The sequence below is a fragment of the Apodemus sylvaticus genome, chromosome 14 (genome assembly GCF_947179515.1).
Source record: "Apodemus sylvaticus chromosome 14, mApoSyl1.1, whole genome shotgun sequence".
NCBI classification, from domain to species: domain Eukaryota; kingdom Metazoa; phylum Chordata; class Mammalia; order Rodentia; family Muridae; genus Apodemus; species Apodemus sylvaticus.
Window position 1 is genome coordinate 89,501,309 of NC_067485.1, and position 18,788 is coordinate 89,520,096.

Here is an 18,788-nt window from a genome sequence, read left to right on the forward strand (position 1 = left end):
ACAACTGAGATGATAGACGTGGGGAAGGAATGCATCCTACAAAATGGAATGGTAAATAGCTTCCTTCCTTGGAAGCCTCTGAAGTTCCTTAGATGTGTTTTAAATGGGGCATTTTTACATCTTTTCAGTGTGGAAAAAATATTTTTAGATTCTGCATTTTGATGTTCCAGCATGTTTGTCTTGAATCTAAAGAGCAAGACATTACAAAACAGACACATAACTTCATAAAATTTTTATAAATTAAGACCTTTACCCTAGTTATAAACACTTCCACCAGAGTACTTAATAGAAAAAAGATTGTATGCAGGTCTTTAAAAAACAACCTTCACTACCAAAGCTAATGAAAGGCATCTGGGCCTTTCTGAGGAAAACCGTGCCAGCATGTAGTCAGGAAGCCATTCAGCATGCATGTGGCATGCATATTTGGAGTTTTCATCTATACCCCTGAAGGTAATTTCAGAAAGAATGTAAAATATTAAAGCAAACAAACAGAAGGATATCAGCTTCCAGAGATACCCCTTGGAACACACACACACACACACACACACACACAAACTTTCAAGGTTATTACATGTTTAATTATGTGTTTGAGTGTATATGTGTGTATGACTATGTGCATCTGTGGCTCTCAGTGGCCAGAAGAAGGCATTGGAGCTGGAGTTAAAGGTGGGTGTGAGTCACTCAATATGGGTGCTGGGAACTGAACTCTGGTCCTCTGAAAGAACTCTTATCCAATGTGTCACCTCTCCATCTCTGAGAATCTCTTAAGTATATTCCAATTTCTGGAAAAGAACAGTTCTTATGGTATTGATATCTGGGCAAAGTTGACATCTAAGTTGACTTCATGAGATGATGGCAGAACCCAAGAAGTAAAAGGACAGGAGCTGTATTCACTGGGATCTTCTCTAGTGGAGCCCCAGGGGGAAGCAGGCTGATGACACAATGTTGAAGGTAGGACAAAAGTCAAAACGGAACATTTGCAACAGTAGCCGTCTTTAGACCAGACAGAGCATACGGTGTTGACAGGGATTGAACAAGGTTGGGACATTGAGAAAGAGGTTGCTGGAGAGAGTTTATTTTAGGAGCTTCAAGCAATATAATGTCAAGGTTATACTATAAGCACATCTTTATGAATTGGAGATTTGACAGCAAGCTATGGATATATCTGGCTGTAACTCAATAAAAATTATGAAGGACAGGAAAGGTTATGATTTTACTCCCCTGAGCCAGTAGTGACTCAGAAGGTTTTAACCTTTGTGGTGGAGGAGTTGAAGATATGACAGAAAGTTTAGGTTGCACTTGACTAAGAGGGGGTGGAGGAGACACCAGAGGCACCCACAGAAACTCAAGCTGCCAACATGACTACAAATGTGACCAACTTCCTTCTCAAGTTTCTCATAAAAGAATTTTAAAGGCAGTCAAGTAATGTATAACTGATTTGGGTACACTGAGTGGAAGCCATGTGCCAATGACACAGGCAAGGAATTCCAGGGAAGGAACACAAGGAAAGCTTTTGTTTTATTATGTGAGTGGAAAACAACCTAAGCTTTCTCTCCCATTCCAGAGGGAAGAGTCATTTCCAGGCACAACATTTTACAAAATGGTCTGTTGTAAAGACTTTAGTCGTGTAATTACACCCTGAGCACAATTAGACAATTAGAGCTGGTAGTATTTCAGACTATCTAAACAACAAAGATACAAAGTAAAAAGGCATTTGCTTGACTGTAGTCCTGAGACAATGATAGAAACCATTAACCAATGTAATAAGAGACAGTATCTAGAGCATAGCAAGATGGCAGGTCAAGGTGCTTGCTCTTCCAAGCTTTATGACTATGGTTTGATCTGGAGAATCCACATGGTAGAAGTGAAAACCAAATCCCACAAGTTGTCTTCTAATCTCCAGGTAGGCACCATCACACACACACACACACACACACAATGTAAATGTAAACTGGATGTTATTCATGTGCATAGTAAACATTGGGTACTTTATTTGTCTGTCTTCATCTTCAAACAGAAAAGCTGGGCTTTAAATGGATTAGACTTTTTATATTCTGTTTCATTTGCTTCTGTGTTTAAAAAAAAACAACCTTGCCTAATATCTGACAGAAAAACGTATCTAATGAATGCATGGAAGAAAGAATCTAGAACCACTATTGGAATTCTTAATTATAAATATTTTCAATATCTTCTCCACTACTTATCAGAAATGTGATGTCAAATAGTTAGAAATATGTAGGACCTAATGCTCAAAATTCTCAGCAGGTAACATGGCAAGCTATTTCTTTCCCTTAGGCTGAGCCTGTTTGTCTCTTTGTCTCTGTCCTTCTGTCTCTCTGTCCATCTGTCTTGTTGCTATCTCCCTCACATCCATGCGTATTTGTATACGTGTTAACTGTATCTCTTGAACCTGGAATCTTCCTTCCTCTGCCTCTCAAATGCTGAGATTACAGGTCCATGGCTTTTTTGGTGTTGATGGATAACTAGATAGGTTATCTGCCAGAACAATCTGAAAACATAGAAATCCTCAATTAGACCTTCCTTTATTTTTCAAAACAAACAAAAACCTAGATCTCAGTACAAGATAAGCTTTAAGAAGTAAGCTAATGCCGGGCAGTGGTGGTGCTGGGCAGTGGTGGTACCGGGCAGTGGTGGCCTACGCCTTTAATCCCAGCACTTGGGATGCAGAAGCAGGCAGATTTATGAGTCTGAGGCCAGCCTGGTCTACAGAGTGAGTTCCAGGACAGCCAGGGCTACACAGAGAAACCCTGTCTCAAAAAACAAACAGGAGGAGGGGGGGGAGGAGGAGGAGGAGGAGGAGAAGGAGGAGGAGGAGGAGGAGGAGGAGGAGAAGAAGAAGAAGAAGAAGAAGAAGAAGAAGAAGAAGAAGAAGAAGAAGAAGAAGAAGAAGAAGAAGAAGAAGAAGACGACGACGACTAACAGAGGTAGTATACACATCAATGGAGTAGCCACAAAATCCCAACTTTATGAATAACTCCAAAATGGTAGTCATCTTCAGTGTTACTAAGGATATAGGAAAGAGAAAAGAGAGATGGAGAGCAGAAAAGAGAGGAAAGGAGGAATAAAGAAGAGAGAATGAATTTGCAAGAGGCAAGAGTGGGGTTTCTTCAGAAAAGAGTCAAATTAAAGGCTGTGAAAGGGTAAGATTATAATTATGTAGCTTAGACAATGCCTGCTGTACAGGTCACAGCCAGAAAATGTCCTGCCCTGTGTGTCTTGATTTGTGTGTCTTAATCAACTAAGCAGTCAAACTGTCTCAATATGTTGGATACAGGCAGCAGAATGTGCTACTCTGATACACAGTAGAGGAGGCAGCATCAGACAGGCATGGCTGTCCTGCTCAGGAATCACTGACTCCCAGGGGCATGTGCACTCAAAACTTATGGCCAAGGCAAGCCAAGTTCAGTTTTTCTCTCTGCACAGTTTCTTCACACTAGAAGTGGTTTATGCCTCCTCCAGCAGTGTCAATTCGGTTTGTAAAGCAGGGGAGTTTCAGTGCCATGGAGAGTTCTATATGATGTGTAAAGCCCACAAGGGAAAGGAGGCAAAACCAGGACCAATCTAATTGGCAGTGCCTTTGCACAGCTAAATGTCAATCAGAAAATGTGTTCATCAGACCTACCTTAAAAGAAATACAAACACATACAAAACAACTTAAAAATCCTTTGCCAGTTGATGCATTAGACTGGTTCTGTAGAATAACAGAACTAGTAACGCACACACACACACACACACACATACACTGAAATAGGACTTAGTAGAATGGCTTACATGATAAGGTCTAAGAATATGGTATTTTCTCAGTTCATGAAGAGGGAGCCCTCAGGAGGAGCAATGTATTTCTCCTAGGGTAGAAAGCCTGGGGGATACCTGGAGAGTGGCTAATCTTCAGACCACATTAGAAGACAGAATAATCTGGAATTCTATATCTGTGCAGGCTAGATGAACTCACCAGTAAGAAGCACAGGCAGGTCAGGCTGGCTACAAGGATTTTCCTGAATCTCTCTGTGTGTGAACCACACATCAGAAGATATCACCTACTCATGGGAGGGAAGGGTATTCCCTCCCAAATAAGTCCTCCCTGGAATCACAAGGATCTGTTCAGAGGTATGACTATTAGTTGACACTGATCCTATAAATTTGACAATCAAAATTAAATAACTTAATCAACATAGCAAAACTGTAAGGGCTAGTCAGTACTGTTCTCTTTATTCCTTTCTCTTTCTACTGTCCTGATGCAACCTAAAAATCATCACATGAGTGTCCAGTTGCATAGATCTCAGTGGGAGTGCTCCAACATGGCAATAGAAATCTAAGACTACTAAGAAGGGCCTCTTCACAGGAAATAGGAGAAAGAATGTGTGGGAAGCCCCTGGGAGGCCACAGTTACTAGGCAGAATTAACTGTCTCTGTGTGGTTGCATGAGGCATAGAAGCCCAGGGATGTAACAGCCTGGGGAAGGTGATGGAGATGTTCAAGTAGAGAACAGTGTGGTTATGAGCTCTAGGTTGCACAATAAGGAGTATGGGATGAATTGGTAAATTTGTTGAGGGTAAACAGTTCCCATAGGAATGAAGTTACAAATAAGGATGAAAATGAGATGAGACTCTGCAGAGTCAGACTGGGGTTAGAGGAATCATGAAAAGGTCATTTTGAAAATATAGATATATAGCAATGTAAGTGTATGCATACTTACATATAGTTAAACACATAGCCATTGCTCTGTCCACTCCATATAGTTACACTTCCGAGTGTGGATGTCTTTATTTGCTTTGCATCAGCTCCAGTGATGGTTTTGATTCTACTTCTGCTGGAATTGTACTTTCCTCAGCATAGAGTATTTTCATAGTTTTATTTTCATTACCTAAAAAATGTTTATTGAGATCTTTTTCTTTTTTATTAATTGTTATTTTATTTATTTACATTTCAAATGTTGTCTCCTTTCCCAGTCTCCGCTCTGCAACATCCCCATTCCATTCCCCCTTCTTTTTGTCTGTAAGAGGGTGCTCCCCTACCTACCCATCCACCCACTCCCACCTCACCCCTCTAGCATCCCCCTATGCTGGGGCAACAAGCCTCCAGAGGACCAAGGACCTCCTCTCCCATTGATGTCAGATAATGCCATCCTCTGCTACATATGCAGCTGGAGCCATGGGTCACTCCATATGTACTCTTTGGTTAGTGGTTTAGTCCTTGGAAGATCTGGGGAGGGGGGTCCAGTTAGTTGATATTGTTGAAGCTCATGTACACACCCAGAGCCATAATAGTATTCCTAATAATGTTTGAATGGGTGGGATAAAATATTTCGGAGATGATGACTATCATGCTTTGAATTTAAACGGTCCTCCAAATCTCAAAAACTTGGTCCACAGCTGGTCCTGTAATTTTGAGAGTCTGTAGGACCTTTCAGACACGGATCCAGCTGGAAGATGTAGAGCCAGAGCAGTCAGGGTTGGTTTGTCTGCTTCCCAACTAGCTGGAGTAGAAACAAACCATAAAACAACATCCACCATTATGGCTCCATTGCCATGTTGCCTTCCTACCCTGATAGACTGGACCCATCAAACACATTGTGTTTAAGATTCCCTGATTATTTCCTAGGCAAATAAATAATGCTGATAAGGCTGAATTCCTTTCCTCTTTTTTAGACAGTATCGCCTATCACAGGCTGACCTTGAACTCAACTGTGTAGCACAAGCCCAGGGCTTCAACCTTGGAGCTGAAATTGCAGGCATTCAGCACCATAGTGATTTTATCATCTTCTCTTGGGTGGTTTTCCAGTGATGTCCTGCTCTGTCATTCAATGGTGATTGGATAGGTATGACTTGCCCAAGTAGCACACCTGCGTTTTCTTTTCTTCCAATATTGATGTGCTTACAAGGCCCTGGCTTTGCAATGGGAAAGCTTCATTTCACCAATTCCGTTCTCTCTTTCCCTACTATTTCTACCACCTCCCAGGAACTTCAGTCAGTAAAGTACACAGATCTTGACAAATATATGACTTTATTTCCTTTGTGACTTACCTTTACTTTTGCTTTGTGTCTACTGCAATGTGGACATTGTAAAAAGAAGATTTGAATCTAACCCACAAATTTGTCTCAATTAATGACTTATTCTCCAGTGACCCTTCCTCTATAGTGTTTCATGGCATAGGGATACATGTTCTTTGATGTGTTACAGAGAGCTGACCAGATCTACTTAGACTCCTTAGGATATAAGGTTCTATTTCTGAGAAGGCATGGAACAATTTCTACAGTGCTCCAAGATTTATCCCTTCCCCCAAATAAAAGTGACACTGAAAGAGAAACACAAAAGCCAGGTTCTGGAGCTCTGATGATGTGACAAGATGTAATAGAACAGATGACAACTGATAGCTCTAATGGTCTGTGACACATAACACACGCTTAATTTGTGTCTCTGTGTTTAACGGACTACTTGTTTATGGTCTACTTCTCTTTCCTATTAAGTGTGTTATAATTATTATTCAAAAGTTCACTTTCCTGAGCAAGGAAGAATTCTTTAAAGTGAAAGATGTATGACAATTTAAAAAGTGGGAAGAGAGTTAGTTCTGTCACTGAATTACCCCACAAGATAGAAAGTGGACAAAATGCCTGGTGGACCCAACTCCCCACAGTCACAAATACTGCTATGTGTGTCTGACTGTGAAGTGTCTGGGTTTGTCCTATACACAATTAAACTGAATTAAAAACTTGGGATTCTATGATTTCCTGGTATACACAAAATAGGAACAAATAGGAGAAGAACAAGGAAGTTAGTTAAATAGTTTAATTAGAGCCATTTTACAATTCTAAAATTAACAAGCAGACTTGTAATAAAAGATCTCCAATGTTCGAAGAATGACCTCGCTTCCATTCTGAACCTGTCTTTTTTAATTGTAAAGATTGGAATTACATTTAAAAGGACTCAAAATGAAAAAAAGAAAAGAAAAACATAAAATGAATTGATGTACATGGTCACCCATGTCTTATGACGCAACCAATGAAATCTCTGAATGGATATTGCTTCAGCTTGGATATCAAAAGATGGCCTGTCAAGGCGTCCTTAACCAATGGCTGATCACAGATGGCCAAAAGAAAGAGGAAAACCCAAGACTAGTGTCACATTGGCGATGGTTCCAACCATTGGTGGATAACACTGACTCCAGAAATATGAGTAGCCCACAACTCTGTTACTATAGATGTAATTATCACGAAAATTCTTCTGTGTTGATCAACTTGTTTCTGAAGGCTTTCTTTGTTCATTTAAACTTGCATAATAAACATGCAATGAATTATTTCTTTTGAAAGTTGTAGTTTTTGCAGTCTTTTTTTTTCATACAAAGATTTCATAAGTTGCCACATTGCATCAGAGTGTTTACCAAAGTGGGGAGGGTAAATGCGATGTACTGGATGATGAGAGGCTCCTTCTGTCTTGAGACACACCACCCTTCTTTTGAAAATAGCGCGAACAGCAAACAGCTTTTCTTACCCTCCTCCACCAAAGAAAAGAATAAAGGGAAAAAGAAACCAAATCAAAGAAACCAAAATCACAAAACCATTTTGTCTAAGGAAAAAAAGGTTGATGTAAAGAAAATAAAGGTGTTTGTCATGCACATAATCTTCTGCATAGCTCAACCCACTTATAGTAAGGCACTATTTCCCTTTGCAACCGGTGTCCATGGTAACCTGTTAAGTGCTACAGTGCTCTATGACCCTCAGACACTTCCTTCTGGGATGGCAAAATAAAGAGCCTGGGTGAGTGTGGCTGCCATGCTTGGCTGCACAGGTCTGGCAGCTTGTGGAGACTCCATGACCCTCAGGGGAAGCTGACCATGGGTGGTATGGTAGAGTATCCATGAGGAATTTCTTTCCAGAGTTCCTGTTTAGTCTGAATGCTTAGTTGGATTGTTCTTCAGCCTTTGTTTCTCCGTGAAGATATGTGAGGTGGCGTGAGAACAGTCAGGTCCTCTGAGACTGAGGATCAGTGCATCAGCACAGGATGCTGCTTAGTGGAAAATATGAGCAGGTGTTTCCAAGGGAACAGAGAAAGGGGGGATTGCTTTGAGTTTTCAGAGACAGTCAAGTTATGATGCTAATTTAACTGGTCTTCATACTGTTTCCGGAAACAGTCCCCAGCTGGGAAAAATTCCCAGCACCTCTCTTGGTACATCTTCCAGACATAAGACTCCTGTAAAGCAGAGAAAATCAAGGTGTTAGCTCTGTCTCCAAAATCTATCTGATAACACAGGAAAGAGCAGAAGAAGATACTCAGCTACACTGATCATTAAAACTAGAAATGTCCTACTGCATTCATTTAGCCCCACTTAAATTACCTATAGGAATAAGCGATCTTCAAATAAACAGAATGCCTTTAGTTTGACCAATATATGTAAAAAACATATTCTTAAGTCTCTACGTTTTTAGTTTATCATCATTTTTAATTTTATCCAAGTTCAAACTATTATCCATTTGTAGTGAATAACCCAGAAGGGGAATTTCATATTTTCCTAAAGATTGTAGACGTTGATTGTTTTTTCCCAATTATATTATTATACATAGAAGTTCATTTGAAAGTATAGGCTACATAATAGCCACAATCTTTACAGAAGAAAAAAGATTGAATTCACAAGTAAACTTAGTATTTTTAGTTAAAAACTCTGTTTTAAATGTGAAATTAGAAATTTGCTATTTCAAAGGAGGCAGTCTGTTTGATACTTATCTCACACAAGATGTGCTATCTCAAGATAGCATAATTATTATCTAAAAGCAATGGTTCTTTTTTCTTTTTTCAAATCAAATATGTATGTATGTGTAGTTGTGCGCTGGTGAGCACATGGCTCATGGAGGCCAGAAAAGGGAATTGGGTCCCTGGAGCTGGTGTCACTTCGTTGTGAGCTACCATGTGGGTACTGAGAAAAGAACCTCAGTCTTTTCTTTGAAAGCCACAAGTACTCTAAACCACTAAGTCAGGAAGCCCCTGAAAAATGTCTTCCCCTTAGTGTTGAATATTTACATGTTGCTGTATTAGCTACACTCTCTTCCTACAGTTTCATCCTGATGATGGTGTATTACCGGCCTTCACCCACCTGTCCTGTGTGTTCTGTTTCATCCTTATTTATGAGATACATCAGAAAAAACCTACAGAGACAGAAAAAGTGGTCAGGAGTGGAGTACATGAAAACACTAGCATAAACAGGAGGGAGGCTTACACATATCTTGATTGCAATGGATTATGAAAATGGAGAAAGCACCACAAATTCAGTTTCTGAAAATTACAATATACCAGAAAGAAATAAGCATATTCTCTGAGATGGCCTGTCTAATTTTACACACAATTTTATATCAAAGTTATTTAAAAAACAAGACAAACAAACAAATAAACCACACAGCAGTTTATGTGGTTGTGGCTGGCTTGGAACTATGTAAAGTTCCATCTACCTGTGCCCCCCAGTGCTGGGATTAAAGGCACACTGCCTGCCCTTGGAGATTAAAGGCATGTACAACCCTGCCTGGCCCTTGGAGGTACATTGTTTTTGGTCAGGCTCAAATTAACACTGACAAATTTTAATTAAAGTTTGGTTTCATAAGTTCTATTTTTATCAAGTTAATTGAATATAGTTCAACTATTTTTTATTTGACATAACATTGTCCATCTTATATTAAAATTGGATCCAAAACTAATAATGATATTTTGATAAACTTTAGTTTGGGTTAGTTCCAAGGAAAGGCCATATTTTTATTTTGTATGCATACATACATATACCTATATATCCTTGTATATACATACACACATATACATATATGTAAAACCCAGTAAAAAAAAAAACCCCAACTATCATAACTATTATCATAAACAACAAAATGTTTTTTCACTTTCATTTATTTATTTATTTTTAATTTTTTATTTTCTATATTCTTTGTTTACATTCCAAATGATTTCCCCTTTCCCAGATCCCCCCTCCCCATATGTCCCATAAACCTTCTTCTCTCCATCTATTCTCCAATCACCTCCCTCCTTTTTTTCTCTGTCCTTATATTCCCTTCCAATGCTAGATCAATCCTTTCCAGGATCAGGACCTTCTCCATACTTCTTCATGGGAGTCAATGAATTCACAAAATTTTTAGGCAAATGGTTTGATCTGGAAAATATCATCCTAAGTGAGGTAACCCAGTCACAAAAGAATACACATGGAATGCAATCTCTGATAAGTGGATATTAACAAAATGTTTTTAACTGAATTTTCTGTAGTACCCAGAGAGAGCTATAGGTCTTCAAAATAGGGAGAAGGGAATGAGAAAGCAGGGATGTGGATAGAGAAAGGATCTGCATTCTCAAGCTTGCATCTAAAGAGTTCCTACTTGAAATAGGAACATGCCCAGGTCTCTCTGCAAGGCTCGATACCACCCCATTTCTAGTCTAAATCCTCCATTACCATTCACATGCAATTAGACAGCTTAGTTATTTAAGTCTGCCTGCTCGAAGGGTGAGAGGACCAGACTTTCTCCTGGAGTCCAACCACTGCCCTGCTTCTGGAGTTCATTGGAATGGAAGAGAACAGGGGAGAGCCTGTAAGGGTCACTCACAGGTAGTTGGCCAGGTTGTGTTCCTGTAAAGTATGGGTTTCAAAGCCGTGTGGCACTGTATCAAAATAATCATTGCCAATCCCACAGATGAAGCACTTGGTCTAGAAGACAAGGGGAGATAATAAGACGTCAGAAAAGGAATCCCATACCATAGAGAGAAAACACAGTCCACTGGGTTGTGGAGCTGTCGCCTCTGAATATAGCCAGTTGCTTCTAGAGGAAGAAGATATGATCATACAACTCAGGAAGCTTGGGAAACCTCCCAGGAACTTACTAGACACAGGCAATTTACCTGGCTCAGGAAAATGAGAGAGAGAGAGAGAGAGAGAGAGAGAGAGAGAGAGAGAGAGAGAGATGCAGGTTCCATAGGCCCTTCCCTTAGGTTAGGTGAGCAGGAGGAAACTCTCTAGTCTGTAAGGTGGGGGATGGGAGGTCTCAGAATATAACTGTCCTGAGTTGTCACCCAATCTTGTTGGTGGGTCTTTTAGTAATGCAACTGCTGTAAGTCATTCATGCTCTTATGAACAACCTCTCAAACATGCTGCTACATGTATATGTATATGTATATGTATATGTATATGTATGTGTATGTGTATGTGTATGTGTATGTGTATGTGTATGTGTATGTGTATGTGTATGTGTATATGTCCTTCACCTATGCTACCGTAAGTATCCTCCATATCCACAAACCTGTAATAACCCTTCCTCTATGTCCTTTGTCTATGCACAGGCCTGAAGGCCTGAACTGGGAGCTAAAGTAAAGCAACTGCTGTAAGTCACTCATGCTCTTATGAACAACCTCTCAAACATGCTGCTACATGTATATGTATGTGTATATGTCCTTCACCTATGCTACCGTAAGTATCCTCCATATCCACAAACCTGTAATAACCCCTCCTCTATGTCCTTTGTCTATGCACAGGCCTGAAGGCCTGAACTGGGAGCTAAAGTAAAGCAGAAACTTCCTCTTCATGGGATTTTAGAATTACAGGACTATATTCAGCTTCAAATGAACTCAGTAAGCACTGCGGAACCCGGGCATAGCTCACGGCACCCCACAGCCAAGACACAAATGCCTCACCTCCATGTCTTCCTTGACTTGCTCTTGTTGGTCTCTGAGTTCTCCAAAAGCATCAATGATCAAACCTAGTATTGAAAAGAAAGACTATGTCATCACCATCAATGATGGATCATTCAGCTCATAGTCCCTCGGATGGATAGCTCTGCTCTGGAAAGTGAGAATGTGCAATAACATGCAAAGACATTCTGAACATGGAAGAAGTCTGAGGTCATACTGGCTGCTTCCTACTGGGAAAGTGACATTCTCCAGGAGTCAACATAAAGTGACAGGGCCAAATGATTACTGGAAAAGTATTTTAAAATGAAATGACAGGCTAGGAGAAAAAACAATGCTAATTAACTTGGCACATACACAAACTATATTATTACTTATTGCAGGCCAAGAGGAGTACCTGAGATTAGTGGTTGTAAAATACAAAAAGCCACACACAAAATAAAACATTACTATGAGGACTAAGAAATATCTACCAACCTCATAAACTCTATAATTTTATCAAATGTGATGAATGTTTGTTAAGTGCAATTGTTAGGGTTTTGTCTCATTTCTGTTCTGTGACTTTCTAATTATTTCTTCCAAAAATTTTGACATTTTTCTTCTTAAAATATTATTTCTTTTACTTATGTGTATGTCTATGAGTATACATCCACATATGTGCTAGTGCCCACAGAACCCAGAAGCGGGTACTGGATCTGTAGTTAGAGTTGTGAGCTGCCCTCTATGGCACTGAGAACTTAATCTTTTGGGCAAAAACTAGGTGCGAAGTCAAATAGCTAAGTCATCTTTCCAGCCCAAACTTTGCCTACTTATAAAGCAACATTGCTTCCTTCCATAAAGACATTGCAGATGGATTATGAGCCCTTTATACTTATCTGAGTACTTTACCAGTATCATCTCACATCTGTGAAATATAAAGGATAATGTCATGTTTACAGACATTTAATGTAAGCCGGGATAAATGTGCTGAATAGAAAATTAAGACAGGAGTGACTTTCTGAGAGAGAAAGATCTTACTGTAAGTTAGCCAGAGGAAGAGGAAAAAATTGTCATTCCCTCGGCTCTATGGCTGCAGGGGAAGAATCTGAATCCAATCTGCTCAGACTGGCTATGGATTTCAACCCCAGCCTGGGCTGCTGCACACTTTGGCCAAGTTACTGAGACTTTCCATAGCTTAGTTAGTTCCCATGGAAATTCTAAGTGTTAGCATAGTCCTCGTGATGCCAGTGAAGGGTAACATGAGTTACCAGACATAACTAACACATAGTAGGTAGTCACCAATAAAATGCTGTACAGTAATGATATGGTTTTATATGCTGAACTAATCAGGTACCAACTACTGTAGTGGGGACTTGAACTGATGCCCTTGTTTGAAACCTATCCACAATTGTAGAGCTTAGAGATTTTAATAACCTGAGCTATTGCCTCAGACTTAATGGTTCACAGCTTCTCCAAGCTTTCAAAATTGGTAAGGCTGCAGGACTTATCGTCAAACACTGTAGAATACTCCCCCCCCCATAAGTAGAGATTAAACAGGCTGAGAAGATTGCTCAGTCTGTTAAGGGCATGTCATGCAAACACGAGGACCTGAGTTTGATTCCTATGATTTTAAAAGGTAGAGATGGTAGAGTGATCCTGTAATCCCAGCACCTGGTATGGAAATTCTCACAAAATGGGCACAAGTGTCTGTGACTCAGTGATTTCTGAGTATAAATGAAGAGCCCCGGACAACAGTGAAAGACCCTCCTCCACTCCCAAAACCCAAAGTATATGACTCCTGAACTTCTGCTCTCTACATGCACACACACACACACACACACACTGCTAATTATCTTATCTTGGGCTACCTTTAGACCCTTGAATAGCCCATTCTTTGACTGCTTTTGGGTAGAAGCTTACATTCTATGATTAATCAATTAAAAACCTTTTAGAACACATTAACTTAGCAAAACCCTAGCTTTCACCAACCCCAAAACTAAGAATGTCATCTGATAGCTTCTAAAGCCTATAGGAAAGCTTTCCCCATCTTCCTATACCTGTTTCTCTTATATCCTCATCAATATTTTTTTGTTTTGTGTTGTTTTTACCTTGCCTTGATTTATGACTCCTCTTTTGTTCTGTAAAAATATAAAGCTTTATAAAACCACCTTCATGTTAGAACAAAAGATTTGGGGTAACATAAATCTGCATTCCCACAATGTCATTACTCAAATTGGGTTCAAGAGTAAATTCTTATTCCCTTTTAAGTGTAAAGCTATGAGGTTGGTTTGTTTGCATCAACACATATTTTTCTATTTTTTCCTCTAGAGATTTCACAAGGAAGAAATACTAGAAGAAAAGGTTCCATTTGCCCTTGACAGAAAACGTTATACTGTTTGCCCACCTTGCATTTTGGCTTCAACAGCAGATGACTCAAGATCAAGATACCCAAAAGCCACAGTTGGGTGTGGCTTACCTTGTATGATGGCCAAAAGGATGACAATCACAAAGAAGAAGAATGTGATGTCAAAGATGATGCGGTAGATCTCATACTCGTCTCCTGCTGGGTCTTCAATTTCATCACCAATGCCCCCTCCAGCGCGGACACCCACATACATGTGGAACATGTAACACTGGAAGACAGGAACAGACACTTCTGAGGCTTGCTACCCACCTTGACACTCCACTAACATGAGTCTTTCTCTCTAAATTCTCACTCTGAATGAGAATGATCTCTGTGTTCTGTGTCATCTGTCTGTTTCAATCCTCCTTCATGTGATAGGACTGTGGCTCTTGCAATCTCTCCTGAGTAAAGCTCTACACTGTTCACTCTGTTTAGACCTGTGCCACTTGGGAGAGACAGAGAAGTATGTCATTAGCACCCTGAAGCACATGAGGTGACATAGCATTTACAATCACCTTATTGTAATATGAGCTATATAAAACTATATTGTCTAGTTATTTCCACAATGACACAGACATGGAACAAGAAATTAAAAGCCTAATGGAGTAAAAGATGGAATCTTAGAAACAGAGCTAGGAGTTTTGCTACCTGTGGGGGCAGAAAAGCATCACTAGGTGCAGTATTATCCTGAGCTTAAGATCTCTGGGGGTGCAAACCACCAGGGGTCTGCCTGCTCTGAGGACCTGAGCATATAGGCAGTTCGTCTGCCAGCCAGCCGGTTGTGGGGCCTGTGTCCTATGTAGAGAGCAGCAGAGGGAGTGAATCCTCGCAGCCATTTTCACTGCCTACCAGGGCAGAAAAGCATCACTAGGTACTGAATTATCCTAAGCTTGAGATCTCTGCGGGTGCAAACTACCAGGAGTCTGCCTGCACCTAAGACGTGAGCACATAGGCGGTTCATTTGCCAGCCACCCTGTTGTGGGGCCTGTGTCATATATGAGGATCAACAGAGGGAGTGACTCTCTGCCGCCATTTTCGCTCCATGACAGAGTAGATGGGAATAGCTGGTTCACTGAGACAACCCAAGTATAACATTGCTTGAGGCAAGACTCAGTGGGGCTCCAAAGGCACAAAGGAGGAAGGCAGCATATCAGCAATCTGTGCCAGAGGAAACCCAGTCATCCAGTGTCACGAATTAACCTTAAAGGTCCACAGGAGGTTGAAGCACCAGCCAATGACTATAAGACCATCTAATGCCAGTGAGAACCAGATGGCTAAAGGCAAACATAGGAATGTTACATACAGAAACCAAGGCATTATGGCAGCATCTTATCCCAATTCTCCAACAACAGCTAGTCCTGGATACCCCAACACACCAGAAAAACAAGATTTGGATTTAAAATCACTGGTCAGGATGCTGTTAGAGGAACACATGAAGGACATAAATAAATCTCTTAAAGAAATTCAGGAGAAAAATGATCAAAAGCTAGAAGCCATTACAAGGGAAACACAAAAATCACTTAAAGAAATTCAGGAGAATATGGGTCATAAGTTAGTAGCCAATAAGGAGGAAATGCAAAAATCATTTAAAGAAATACAGGAGAACTTTGATCAACAGGCAGAAGTCATGAAAGAGAAAACACAAAAAACTCTCAAAGAATTAGAGGAAAACACAAACAAGCAAGTGAAGAAACTGAGCAAAAACATCCAGGATCTAAAAACAGAAATAGAAACAACTAAGAACTCACAAAGGGAGACAACTTTGGAGATAGAAAACCTTGGGAAGAAATCAGGGGCCAAAGATGCAAATATCAACAACAGAATACAAGAGATAGAAGAAAGAATCTCAGATGCCGAAGATACCACAGAAACCATGGACTCAACAGTAAAAGAAAATACAAAATGCAAAAAGCTTGTAACTCAAAACATCCAGGAAACCCAGGACACAATGAGAAAGCCAAACCTAAGGATTATAGGCATTGATGAGAATGAAGATTTACAACTTAAAGGTCCAGCAAATATCTTCAACAAAATTATGGAAGAAAACTTCCCTAACCTAAAGAGAGAGATGCCAATGATTATACAAGAAGCCTACAGAACCCCAAACAGACTGGACCAGAACAGAAATACTTCCTGTCACATAATAATCAAAACCCTAAATGTACTAAACAAAGAAAGATTACTTAAGACAGTAAGAGAAAACGGACAAGTAACATATAAAAGAAGAATTACACCAGACTTCTCACCAGAGACCATGAAAGCTAGAAGATCCTGGGCGGAACTCATACAGACTCTAAGAGAACACAAATGCCAGCCAAGACTGCTATACCCAGCAAAACTCTCGATCACTATAACGATGGAGAAACCAAGATCTTACAAGATAAAACCAAATTTACACAATATCTTTCCACAAACCCAGCCCTACAAAGGATAATAGGGGGAAAGCACCATTGCAACAAGGGAAACTATACCCTGGAAAAAGCAGAATATTAAACTTCTTTCATCAAACCCAAAAGAAGATAACCACACAAGTATAAAATTAACATCAAAAATGATAGGAAGCAATAACCACTACTCCTTAATATCTCTTAACATCAATGGACTCAATTCCCCAATAAAAAGACATAGACTAACAGACTGGATACATAAACAGAACCCTGCATTTTGCTGCATACAGGAAACACACCTCAGTGTCAAAGACAAAAACTACCTTAGAGTCAAAGGCTGGAAGACAATTCTACAAGCAAATGGTCTCAGGAAACAAGCCAGAGTTGCCATTCTAATATGAGATAAAATAGACTTTCAACCTAATGTCATCAAAAGAGACATGGAAGGACACTTCTTGCTGGTCAAAGGAAAAATCCAACAAGAAGAACTCTCAATCCTGAACATCTATGCTCCAAATGCAAGGGCACCCTCATTCATAAAAGAATCTTTACTAAAGCTCAAAGCACACATTGCACCTAACCCAATAATCGTGGGTGACTTCAACACTCCACTCTCCTCAAAGAACCGATCAGGAAAACAGAAACTAAACAGGGACACAGTGAAACTAATCGAAGCTTTGGACCAATTGGATTTAACAGATATATATATAGAGAACTTTTCATCCCAAAGCAAAAGAATATACCTTTTTCACAGCACCTCATGGTACCTTCTCCAAAATTAATCATATACTTGGTCACAAGACAGACCTCAACAAATATAAGAAAATCAAAATAATCCCATGCCTCCTATCAGATCACTATCAAGTAAAAGTGGTCTTTAATAACAATAAAAAACAGAAAGCTCACATACACATGGAAACTGAACAATACTCTACTCAATGATACCTTGGTCAAGGAAGAAATAAAGAAACTAATCAAAGATTTTTTTAGAATTTAACAAAAATGAAGGCCCAACATACCCAAATCTATGGGACACAATGAAAGCAGTGCTAAGAGGAAAACTCATAGCTTTGAGTGCCTCCAAAAAGAAATTGGAGAGAACATACACTAGAAGCTTAACAGAACAACTGAAAGCCCTGGAACAAAAAAAAGCTAATTCACCCACGAGGAGAAGAAGACAGGAAATCATCAAACTCAGGACTGAAATCAATCAAGTAGAATCTAAGAGAACCATACAAAGAATCAACAAAACCAGGAGCTGGTTCTTTGAAAAAATCAACAAGATAGATAAACTCTTAGCCAGACTAACCAAAGGGCACAGAGAAAGTATCCAAATTAACAAAATTAGAAATGAAAAGGGAGATATACCAACAGAAACTGAGGAAATTAAAAAAAAAAAACATCAGATCCTACTACAAAAGCCTGTCCTCAACACAACTGGAGAATCTGGAGGAAATGGACAGTTTCTTAGACAGATACCAAATACCAAAATTAAATCAGGATCAAATAGATAATCTAAACAGACCCATAACCCCTAAAAAATTAGAAGGGGTCATAGAAAGCCTTCCAACCAAAAAAAAAAAAAAAAAAAAAAAAGCACAGATCATTTTAGTGCAGAATTCTATCAGACCTTCAAAGAAGACACCAATACTCTTCAAACTATTCCACCAAATAGAAACAGAAGGAACAATACCCAACTCCTTCCACAAAGCCACAATTACGCTGATACCAAAACCACACAAAGATCCAACTAAGAAAGAGAATTTCAGGCCAATTTCCCTTACAAATATTGATGCAAAAATACTCAATAAAATTCTTGCCCACTGAATCCAAGAACACATCAAAACAATCATCCACCACAATCAAGTAGGCTTCATCCCAGGGATGCAGGGATGGTTCAATATATGGAAATCCATCAAAGCTATCTACTATATAAACAAACTCAAAGAAAAAAACCACATGATCATTTCATTAGATGCTGAAAAGGCATTTGACAAAATTCAGCATCCTTTCATGCTAAAAGTCTTGGAAAGGACAGGAATTCAAGGCCCATATCTAAACATAGTTAAAGCAATATACAGCAAACCAGTAGCCAACATCAAACTAAATGGAGAGAAACTTGAAACAATACCACTAAAATCAGAGACTAGACAAGGTTGCCCCCCTCTCCATATCTTTTCAATATAGTTCTTGAAGTCCTAGCTAGAGCAATTAGACAACAAAAGAAGGTCAAAGGGATACAAATTGGAAAGGAAGAAGTCAAACTATCATTATTTGCAGATGATATGATAGTATACTTAAGTGACCCAAAAAACTACCAAAGAACTCCTACATCTGAT

The 18,788-nt window shown here is 39.5% G+C and overlaps 1 protein-coding gene across 1 annotated transcript in view; it reads right to left on the bottom strand.

Moving 5' to 3' along the window:
• Positions 1-6,792: 6,792 nt before the first annotated feature.
• Positions 6,793-18,788, bottom strand: part of Ryr2 (ryanodine receptor 2) — a 466,338-nt gene continuing 454,342 nt past the window's right edge. The window contains exons 102-106 of the mRNA XM_052156653.1: positions 14,135-14,291; positions 11,686-11,750; positions 10,605-10,705; positions 9,107-9,158; positions 6,793-8,208 (exon numbers count right to left, since the gene is read on the bottom strand). Of these exons, the coding sequence (XP_052012613.1) occupies positions 8,113-8,208; positions 9,107-9,158; positions 10,605-10,705; positions 11,686-11,750; positions 14,135-14,291 (471 nt within the window). The 3' untranslated portion in view covers positions 6,793-8,112. The remainder of the gene's footprint in view (positions 8,209-9,106; positions 9,159-10,604; positions 10,706-11,685; positions 11,751-14,134; positions 14,292-18,788) is intronic.